Source organism: Scardinius erythrophthalmus (assembly GCF_964197995.2).
Source record: "Scardinius erythrophthalmus genome assembly, chromosome: 25".
Lineage (NCBI taxonomy): Eukaryota > Metazoa > Chordata > Actinopteri > Cypriniformes > Leuciscidae > Scardinius > Scardinius erythrophthalmus.
Genome location: NC_138245.1, coordinates 29,542,801 through 29,554,408, shown reverse-complemented (window position 1 = coordinate 29,554,408; position 11,608 = coordinate 29,542,801). Strand labels below are relative to the sequence as shown.

Genomic DNA, 11,608 nt, shown 5'->3' with positions numbered 1-11,608 from the left:
CGAGAGCTTCTCACATACACTTTGAATCCTAAGAAAAATGATACATAATAACTATTGAAAGCAAAGAAACCAAAGCAGTAAATATAAACACAAAATTACAATATAAGACTTACAGATATCCCCTGCTTCATCTACCACACAACACCTTTTCTGTTTTAGTATAAAACATATTCTTTATAAACAAACAATAAACGATCTGCTTCATCTACTGTACAATTCCATTTATGTGTCAAAATGTCACCTGCGAGTGCTACACGAATGTCGAACGTTCACAACTTTTTTTTGTACAAACTTGTGAATGCAAGAGATCTTAATTACAGGAGCCCTGGGTGTGTTTGTAATATAAAAAAAAAAAAAAGAGAAAAGGAAAACGGTTAAGGAATGTTGTCAAATTTGTACACTACCATTCAAAACTCTGGGGCCAGTTAGACTGTTTTGGGTTGTTTTTGAAAGACATTACTAATTTTATTCAACAAAGATGCAATAAATTTGTTTAAAAGTGACAGTAGACATTTATAGTCTTAGTTTAGTTTTCTATTCATCAAAGAATCCTGAAAACAAAATGTATCATGGTTTACACAAAAATATGAAGCAGCAAAAACTGCATTCAACATTGACATAATAGGAAATCAGCAAATCATCATATTAGAATGATTTCTGAAGGATCATGTGACACTGAAGACTGGAAGCTTTGATCACAGGAATAAATTACATTCTAAAATATATTAAAAAAACAGTTATTTGAAACCGCAATAGCATTTATTGTTTTTACGGATCACATAAATGCATTTTTGGTGAGCATAAGAGACTTCTTTCAAAACCACCCAAACTTTTGAACGGTAGTGTACTTGGTCTAAAAACCACTTGTGCATTTTAAGCATTCTACATAGTTAATAAATTGTTTGCATTGCTTAACTCAAAATCATAAAATGCATGTTTGAAACCATATCTCTTGACTTGATTTTTTTTTTGTCTTCTATAGTTCGAAGACAAAGTGTCGCTTCTCTCTAGAAAATTCAAGAATAAAATTCACAATTGTTTTCCAAACAATGCTGTTTTCTCCCCCCCTTCCCAGATGATCACTATGGACAAAACGGGCCTCTAAAAGCACCGCTAATTCCCGGCAGAATGCCTAAAGCCAGACTTCCCACAGAGTGGCCGGGTTTGCATGGAATGTCAATTGAAAAATGAAGGCGGAGAAGGTCAAACCGCTCTGGAACGTTACGGCTCTCGGGGTGAGGGGAACCTGGAAAGCGGAAAACCAGCAGTCACACTTTCAACACACACACTAGCCCACTGCTAGCATTTCACGTAAAAAAAAAACCCCGTTGTGTTCAAATGATTAAAAAATGCTACGTGTGGATCTTGAAACAACGAAACGAAACCAATAGTTACGATAATCATAATTACAACAACTGTAAGGGCAATCGTAATAACAATACCGATAGAAAACAAGCGAGATTATCCGTTGTAATGACACTGATTCATACACAACTATGCACAGCAAGGTGAAAGTACGTTTTGGAAAATGGCTGGGAATGCGTTCCTGCTGTCCGTCGAACTGGTCCTCTTGTCCGAGTTAGAGGTCCATGACGAGCCCAGGATCACGAGAAGGTCACGTCAAATGGAATGGCAAGAGTCTCGTCTTGGAAATCAGAGAAAAACCTCTCGCACGCTTGTGCCGGCTGACGCGGTGAAGAGCTCCAGCTGGTCTCAGGAGGTGTGTGAAGGTGTGTTTGACTCAGTAAGCCTGTCCTGTCTCCACCTGGAGGAGTCCCAGCACTGCCGAATGATCACCCAGCTTCATCCTTCTCTGAGTCGACAGACTCACATTCTTGGCCAGATAGTCCACAGCGGCTGTAGGACACACACACACACACACTGGCATGAGCAGGAAGTTCCACATAAAAGCAATCCCACACCAATTTATGCATTAATAAAACACCACTAGCATTCGGAAGGCCTTCATTCTGCTTCCTTCAAATGGTTTGTTTCAACGAACCGGTTCAAAAACTGTCCATCGTTAAAAACATGCAGTTGTTTTATAAAATGGACAGACACAAAATCACACAAACACATACAAAATCACAGTGCTTTTTATTTTTCGTTATATATTGGTTGTTTTTTACCGTAAAAGACCTAATTATGCTCACAAAATGAAAAACAAACAGTGCCAAATGATGTTATTTAACATGTTTTAATACCAAGCACAGATTTTTTACTTTACACTCTAAAAATGCTGGGTTGTTTCAACACAAATTTGGGTCAAACATGGACAAACCCATATTTAGGTTTATTTTTATTTGATTTGTTTTAGTTTTAGTAATTGTATTACTTCAACTTTTTTCAGTTGATGAGTGCAAGTCTTCAAAGTACAAGTTTTTTAAGTTTTTCATTTAATATTTTTATTTTATTTCAGCTTTATTTCTTGAAAGCCATTTTTAATAGTTTTAGTTTTAGTTAATAACAACACTGGTTCAACCAAATCGTACAAATAGAACCGACTCGTCATATGAACGACTCGTTTGTGAATCAACATCACTGTAGTCACATCACTGACACAATCCACCACATGTGTAGAACAACATTACACGTTTAATACCGTCATCGGTCACTTTTTTAAACCTCTGACCAGAGTAAGGAGTAATGAAAGATAATGCACACACTAAATTGAGCATATAGCCATTCAAGGGCCAAACAGACCGAGAAGGCCTGGTGTCATTCATTCAGCTCTCTCTCTGTGTGTGTGTGTGTATGTGCCAGTCTTTATTACACTAAGCGTTTGAGATTTCATGCTTCATACTCGCCTCATTTTCAGCAGCTCTCTCATCTGACTCATTAAACAGATCAGTCCTCTCAATCTCACTCATAATTAACCTGACATTCGCTCGTCAGATCTCTTCAATCAAGCCTTCTGCACCTTCTGATGGACCTGACACTACTTCACACACATTTATCTGAAGACAACCCATAGACCTCTGTTGTTCGTCCCTCATTATAATGACTCCAGACAGACTAACCTTAAGAGAAAACTTCATGCATTTTTAACCATTTTTAACACCCTTAAAGAGAGTTTTGCTAGATTTAGATAACCTCCACACTACCATTCAAAAGTTTGAACACAATTGCTCAAGTTTATGTTGGACATATACTTATCGAAACACACAACACACACATCTAATGGTGGTGGATAGAAGCCATGCAGTGACTTCTGTGACAACATCAGCCTCTGATTATGTTAATTCAATCAATCAATTCTTTCCTGTCCTGAAGCTTGTGTGTGTGTGTGTGTGTGTGTGTGTGTGTGTGTGTGTGTGTGTGTGTGTGTGTGTGTGTGTGTGTGTGTGTGTGTGTGTGTGTGTGAGGTGACTAAAAGGACATTAGGACCCTAGGGGTGTAAAGTGGGCTTTGAAGGGCCCGTTTCCCAGTCGAGGGGAGAGTGCTGTGACTAACAGAGGAGCCCGGGGCCGATGCCGGGGTCTTTATCAGGAGCATGTGTGTGATGGGCACAGGGGTCAGAGTGTCCTGAGATGGTCAGTGTCGGGCACTGCTCAGATGAACTCAGATGGGCATCAGTGTGATAAAACAACAATGGCTTCCCTACTGAAAAGATCAGCATGTGTTGTGCTCCAAAATACAGTAAAAACAGCAATACTGTGAAATATTATTACAATTACCTTATAACTTATTTGAACTCTATTTGAATGTATTGTCAAATGTAATATATCAAAGCTGAATTTTCAGCATCATTACTCCAGTCTTCAGTGTCACATGATCCTTCAGAAATCATTCTAATATGATGATTTGATGCTTAACATTATACATGGCTTAATTTTATAATGTTAATTCTAAAATTTCTTTCAAAAAATAAAGAATAAATACAGAGGCAGTTTACGGAAAACAAGTAGCTTGACTTTATTAAGCTGGATCTCAAATGTGCTACATGGCTCTTGTACCAAACTTTAAAACTTTAACAGACTTTAAAACATCTATTCATTAAAGCGACAGTAAACACAAGTATAATGTTACAAAATACTCCTATTTTAAATATTTGTATGCTGTTCTTTTGAACTTTCTATTCATCCAAGAATCCTGAAAAACAAATGTATCACGGGTCCAACAAAAAAATAAGCATCACAACTGATTTCAACATTAATAATAATCAGAAATGTTTCTTGAGAAGAAAATCATCATATTAGAATGATTTCTGAAGGATCATGTGACACTGAAGACTGGAGTAATGATGCTGAAAATTCAGCTTTCATCACAGGAATAAATTACATTTTACAATACATTCAGAATAGAAGACTATGGAAGCTTGTTTCTGCCATGGAATAAAAAAAAACTTTTAGAATTTCTAGAATTGCGAGATAAAAAGTCACTTTTTAATTTTTTATTCAGTGGCGGAAACACGCTTCCATAAGACGGTTATTTTAAATTGTAATAATATTTCATAACATTACAAATTTTACTGTATTTTTGATCAAATAAACCCAGGCTTTGTGAGCAGAAGAGACTTTCAAAAACATTTTAAAATCTTACAGGCATTTACAACATTAGACATTGAGTCATATATACAGAGTGTTTGATGGCGGGACAGTACGTACTCTGGCCGTACTGGCTGTACTGGTATCCAGCAGTGACGGGGTCCACGCTGTAGCTGGTGGCGCTGTATGTGGGGGGACAGTAGGACTGGGACGAGGCCAGACTGTCCACACTCTTGATGGTGTCTGAACGCTGGCTACAGCTCGCTGAGATCGAGTTAGACGCCTCCAGACCACCGTGGAGAGGAGAGATGGAGAAATCGTGCTGAGACTGGGACGGGACGGCACTGGGGTTACTCAAAATACTCATCACCTAGAGAGACACAGAGACAGAGGCGGGTGTTTAGAGACGGATCCGCAGGTTTGCATCTAATTCTGCCCAACACTCTTAAAAATAAAGGTTCATTATTCTCATGGTTCTATGAAGAATATTTATGCATACACATTTCTATATAACAATAGGGTGCTTTAGTGGAAAAAGGTTCCATAGATCATTAAAATTCTTCACAGTAAGAAAAACTAAATGTTCCCCTGAGGCAACAACATCAACAACTCCATAGCGTAAAGGTTGAGAAGTGCCTGGACTTCTATTGCTGTTTTCCATGTTCATGGAGTTAGTTTGTAGTGAGTGGAGTGAGTAAACTGTGTGTTTACATGGCTTCTCTGGTGCTCTTCGCGTGCCGGTCAAAAATGACAGATTTTCTATTTTATTTCAATGAAATTAATGTACTATATTTTAGTTTGATAATGTTTTTTATTTAATATTTTGTATTTTTAGGGGATTTTATGGTACAACATTATATGTATGCTGTATTTATAATCCATTTATTAACTTTTTGAGGATATACCTGAAAATAAAAATTCCAACTTAAACTGAATATAATAAAATTTTGAATGCTTCAGAGCACAGACTTTATTGCTGAAGTGAAAAAAGTTTAAAAAAGTGAACTTAAAAAAGCTACAGAATTTTACGTTTATTGTTATGAAAAATGCACAAAAATACTATTTTAAAATTTTATATGAAATATGTTTTTTTTTTTTAAACATAAAATCAAAAAGAAAATCAAAGCCATAAATCTAAAAAAGTTTGAGGTTGACATCTCAAAAAAATTAGCTTTCAGTTAGATTTTGTTAGGCCGCAGTACCAAAAGTTTTCCCTAGATGAAATTCATCTCCCATTCATTTCCAATATTTTTTTGTGTGTGTGTGTTCACATAGCAAGTGGCAAAACCTTTACCAAGTTTCGTACCATTCCGATGAAGTAATAAAAAAAAACCAACAAAAAAAAACCCGTAAAACTTTTTGGTCAAAAATGACTGAAAAGCACCAGAGATTTGAAAATGGCAGGTGCCGGTGTTTCAGCCAATCAGTGTACACTCACATCACTGGTAGTTCCTGTTGTGCTGGGTTAGACCCTACGAGCTAATTTAGTCCCCCCAAAAGTCGTCAAAGAGTGGGTACCTCTGCCAGTAGTTATAGGAACTATGAAAACGCCCCCCTTGTGTAAAATGACCAATAAACCACAGTTGGCTTTTCTGCAACCATTAGACAGCAGAATATATAGTAGTGCTCAAGAATATGAGGTCATTGTCTGAGTGCAAACGGAGGGAAGGGACAGAGAGTGAAGCGTCCCAGAGTGATTCAAAACGGCCAGACAGAGTGATCCAGCAAAAGAAAGAGACGGGGAGCGAGGCCAGACCCATCAGACCCCTGTACCGAGGCCTCCAGCACAACAAGCACTGAGGGAGAAGATAATCCCGCCCCCAGGCTCCAGAAACACCCCCACGCTCATGAATAATAATGAGCAGCGGTCTGAACAGAGCCAAGTACGTGATCTCCCATCCCGAACACACGGGCCCGGCTCTTAAACTAACACTGATGTGAGCTCAAGCTGCTTGTTTATCTGTTTGTGAATTGAGAAACAATGGCTATTACAAATGCTGGGTTGTTTCAACCCATGTTTGGGTCAATATATACAAACCCAACAGTTGGTTTACATTTTGTTATTCAATTTTAAACCCAACGGTTGGTTTTGTCCATATTTGACCCAAACATGTGTATTATTCATTTGCAAACCCAATCAATGACTAAGTTTGACCTATTTTGACCTACTAAATTATTCAAAATGTGTATACCATCAGAATATACTGTCACTTTTGTATTCCACAATGCAATGCACCTGACTTGACCCTCCATTCCTAGTGTCAGGGAATGAACCGGAATCGATAACAACCATGATTTTCACGTTTAATTATTTCTACAATCATAACTAAACATGCATATGCATAAGATCAAGTGACAACAACTACTGTTATAAAGTATATAATTTCACACAATGGACGGCATGAAACACAAACCACATTTTGTGTCAATCGTCCATGAAGCCATAGTCATCTAGGTTTTTATTACATAATATCCATTTTATAAATATATAATAATACACCTAGGCCAAAAAAAATAAAAATAAATGTAAATGTAAAAATAGCAAAATATTTTAAAAATATGATGATGCATACAAAATAAAAGCCCAAAAATAAATAAAAATAAATCAATTTAAATGTAAAAAATAGCTAAATATTAAAAATAATATGATGATGCATACAGTATGCAGGAAACAGTGTGCCATAAACTAGTATTTCATTGCAAAGCGGTCAAATTATGTCAACTATATTCTAGCTATGTTGCTCTACAACATACAAAAAGGGTCTGGTCAAAAGATCATGTAAAAAAAAAAAAAAGGCATAAGAGAGAAAGTTGAAATAGTGTTTGGGGCTGGAGAAGTGTTTTCCAGGAAGCCTCACACATGGTCTTCCCTCTCAGGCGACAGAAAGCATCCTTCCCAGCATCAGGTTCACGTTGCGTCTCGATACGCTACGCTGCCCTTTGACTCCCTTTGGCTGCTAAACCAATTAGACCATCACGGAGCTGGTTAAACACACACAGACGTGACACACACAAACCCATACATGTGTGAGTTTAAACGCAGTTCACACCAGCTAACCAAAAAAATCAACCTGCAAAACAACCGCTTGCGCTCGGTGACGACGCGGCACGCGCGAGCGGACCGGGAACATTAATCACATTAAATATTCCCAAAATGTCTTGCAGGAAATATGGAAGACTTGAGGCACATCGGACGCATAACTCTGGTTAGTGGTTTCCTCAAGCTAATTCTATCAGTATGGAAACCCCTTCCACGCACATGTGACATGCATCCACATAAGTGGGAGATTCATTGCCGTGTCTTTATAAGAGACACATGAGATGTGGCCATATGGCTGGAAGATTCATACGTTTCCTGATTATAGCAGATTAGTGAATGGAAAGCACAAGTAGCCCTTGTTGGTGGCCACACGAGGGGGCCGTGACGGCAGCTGCAGGGGTGGGACAGATTTAGTCAACGGTTAATTGAAGCTTGATTACACTGCTTCCGTCTTTATATGCACATTAAATTAAAGCGGCAGACAATCAGGACTGACTCCTCTATCAGCGCTTCTAATTATAAAGCACCAAATTCCAGCAGCGCTTCCTCAACAGAGCCGCACTGACCTCCTTTAGAGAGCGAATGAAGGGAAATCTCTGGACCTTTGCTGGAAAGATAGAGCTGGTATTTTTTTTCCCATTTTGTAATGTTACACTCCTCATTTACTTAAGATAAAATACTGGTATAGTGCTGCATTCACATCACATTGTAGAAAGCATACTAAACGGCTCATAATATAATTGGGGGTGCATTTCACATCAACAAAAAAGTATGCTTCCTCAATAAATGCACGGTTGGTTTCAGTTTCTATATTTAGCCTAATCTGTTTTCCCTGGTGAATTTGTGAACTATGTTATGAAGCAAACTGTTTGCCACCACACACTCTGATTTTGCTTTGGATCAGTCCTCAATTTCACAAACAGGCATGCTACACACACTAATACAAGAAAAAATGGCTGTATACTTGATTCCAAAGGAGAATCCTAACATTAGCATATCGCTAAGCTAATAGCAACACTTTAAACTGATCAATATCTTAGAAAGCTGCACAAATAAACTTTTGGACTACTCTTCTCAACTTTAAGGACATAACATGCTGTCTAGGTAGGCAGCTCAGTAGGATTTGGAGGCTAATTATTCAGTCATCCTTTTTTGTGTGCGATATGTGAGTGTTTATGATATGATACAGAGAAAACTGCAAAAAGTAATATTTTTGGCATTATCTTCACAGCTAAGCTATGTGTTTATTGCATTAAGAGCTCTCCAAAAAGGTCTCTGGCAAAACATCTATACTGAAATATTTATCGGTTTATAGGTCGTATTTAGTGACGGCTACTTTTGAATGGACATCAATGAGGAAAGGTCTAGTTCTGGGATATACCGACGGGATTATGCTAACCAGCCAAACCTTGACCTCTATAGGACTCATACATGGCACAAGGGCAAATTAAGAGACATTGGATGCATCATTAATTAAACTGAGCAAAACATTTCCTCTGTGTTGTTCTGTGTTCAACTGCTTTTTAACTGTTATACACATTGGGAAACTGTGACCTTGACGCACCTTGACCAGAAGAGGCGTAACCGCTGAACTTCGCTGCAGGGGAAAGATTAAGCTCAGCTGAGATTGTATTACAAATCTACCCAACCCAGAACATTAACGCAGCTAAATAAACAAAAATCAATATCATTCAGACTATTAATCTGATATGGGAGTGTGTGACATATCAGACTCCATGGCAAAACAAGCACCTCCGGCAAACGCAGCCTGTAGTTCACCAACTAAATAAACCCTCATTTCACATACTTGAATCCCCCACCCCTCCCAAGTAGACTATACATTTCTTTCCTTTGTTTCTTTATTAGACTATATCTTCCGCAGCGCTTTTCTGGTTTGTTGTGCGTCGTGTGCGCGGCAGATAATGGAAGTCAGGGCTCCAGTGTTTAAAGGACACAGCCCACAGGCAATGCCTTCCTCTCTCCAAATAGATTACTCCATAAATAATAATAAAAAACTAATTAATTCTCCAACTTCTGAGACCCTCCAGCCTGAGGCGGCGCAAACCCAGAATTGTAAATTGATACAATGTGCATCCTTTCAGATAAACAAATAGTGCATGTGCAACACACTAAAAGGGATTCTTTCATACCACTCTAATTTCCTTAACAGTCAAATTATACTTTTTTTTGTCTGCTTAAATGTACGACGAGTCCTTTCGTGTTTAGTCAAGCTCTGGAGAAACAGCCCGACAACTGCGGAGCTAAAAGGAATCTGTCTGGTGCAGATGACAATGTTTCAAGAGGCAATTTTCCCAAAAGCCAAACATTAAGCTCGCGCTACAACTGCACATGCACTCAATTTTACATGTTCACCAGAAGAAAAGAAATAGCACTGGAAACGAATTTGTATTGGAAAACGGGACTCTTACTTCCTCTATATTAACGTCATAGCTATTCATTTGTCCTTACTAGAACCTTTTTGGCATGAATCGTTCTTTAAAAACTGAGTCAAGAACCCTAAAGTTCTATAGAACCCCATTTGCACTTCCGCAACATCCAGCAATAACTAAAAAGACTTTTAGTGTCTCTTTCGGACCTCTGTTGTGTTGCCTTATGCTCTTTCAAGAGCTTGTTGTACAAGTCCAATTAAATATGGCATCTACTTCAGACTAAATCTGATCACCGAGCTAAAAAACAGATGTACAACATTTCAAAATTAAACATACTAAATATACTAAAGATAAATGAAGCAGCAGATCCGAAGAGAGAAACGCAGGGATGGCAGACAGATAGAGAGGATTTGAGGAGGGGGTTTGGAGAGACAGGGTTTTTTTTAAGAGTACAAAGACTCCAGTAGGACTGAGTTTGCCTTAGGGCCAGCCTGCCAACAGAGCAGATAGCACAGGCCTCTGCACCCTCGCCAGGCTCTCGGCCAACACACACACACACACACACACACACACTACTCTTAATCTAGCCCAGAGTGGATTAGAGAGTTCCTATCACCACTAACTTCCCCCAACCCTAATGCCCTCCAGTGGTACCTTCAAGTTTAGTGCAGGTCAGGAGGGCAGACGGAGGGGAATAAGCCCACTCAGTGTGTGTAAGTTATCTGAGACTGACAGAATATCATCTCTTCCCTTCACAGATCTGTGCGACTGATAGTCGCCTGCACTGGGAATCGCGAGCGGTTTTTCACACTCCTGCTGTCGATTGTTTGTCTGTGTTTCAAAGGACAGTCCTGGGGCCAAGATTATGGCAAATAACGCTTTCTGCAATTTATCAACCCCTTCGACTGACACCCATTCAGGATTACTGCAGAGTAATGTAAAATAGAGAATCTTGGGAAATAATTCAGCAATCAATTTAGTGAAATTATGAAACATGTTTCAGGCACGCCAATGTCAATATTTAGTTTAATACTGCAATTGATTTAGACCAACATATTGGTCAGTTAGAGCAATTCATTGTCCAATATTTTTTATATTTTCATCATCAGCCAAAACTCGCGACTTGGTCATTTAACAGAAATGTTAATTCTTACTCGCGCCCGTTACGAAACTCACCAAGAGCCGTATCAAATGACATCTAAAAAAAAGAATATTTAAAAACAAAATTTGTATTAAGTTTAAATAAGTACTGAGTAATATTTATTTGTAATAAATATAATAATAAAAAAATTATTTAAATAATTTTTTAAATATTTAATACTTTATAGTTGTAATTTTTTTATACTTTATTATTGTAAATAGATATTGAGTAACATAAATAATAAATACAACTTTTATTGAGTTATAAGAAATTAACATTGTTTAAAAAAACAAATTAATAATTTTAACAAAACATTTGTTTATATGAAATATTAAAATGCTTTTTAATATAAAATATTTATATTGGCCACCCTGTTTTTATAGATATTTAAAAACAATTAATCATGGCCAATTAAAGTAATATAAATTATTTGGGGGGACATTTAGAAAGAAAAACAATATATATAATATATATAAAAAGCAATATATATAAGCAATATATATATATATATATATAATCCACATGGATTGGCTTTTTAACTAGACTATGG

General features: G+C 37.6%; 1 protein-coding gene across 2 annotated transcripts in view; it reads right to left on the bottom strand.

Annotated features, from left to right (window-relative positions):
- Positions 1-1,002: 1,002 nt before the first annotated feature.
- The window catches only part of pax7a (paired box 7a), a 59,326-nt gene continuing 48,720 nt past the window's right edge, over positions 1,003-11,608 (bottom strand). For both annotated transcript variants that reach the window (XM_081357504.1, XM_081357505.1), the window contains exons 8-9: positions 4,608-4,857; positions 1,003-1,857 (exon numbers count right to left, since the gene is read on the bottom strand). In XM_081357504.1, the coding sequence (XP_081213630.1) occupies positions 1,742-1,857; positions 4,608-4,857 (366 nt within the window). In that variant the 3' untranslated portion in view covers positions 1,003-1,741. The remainder of the gene's footprint in view (positions 1,858-4,607; positions 4,858-11,608) is intronic.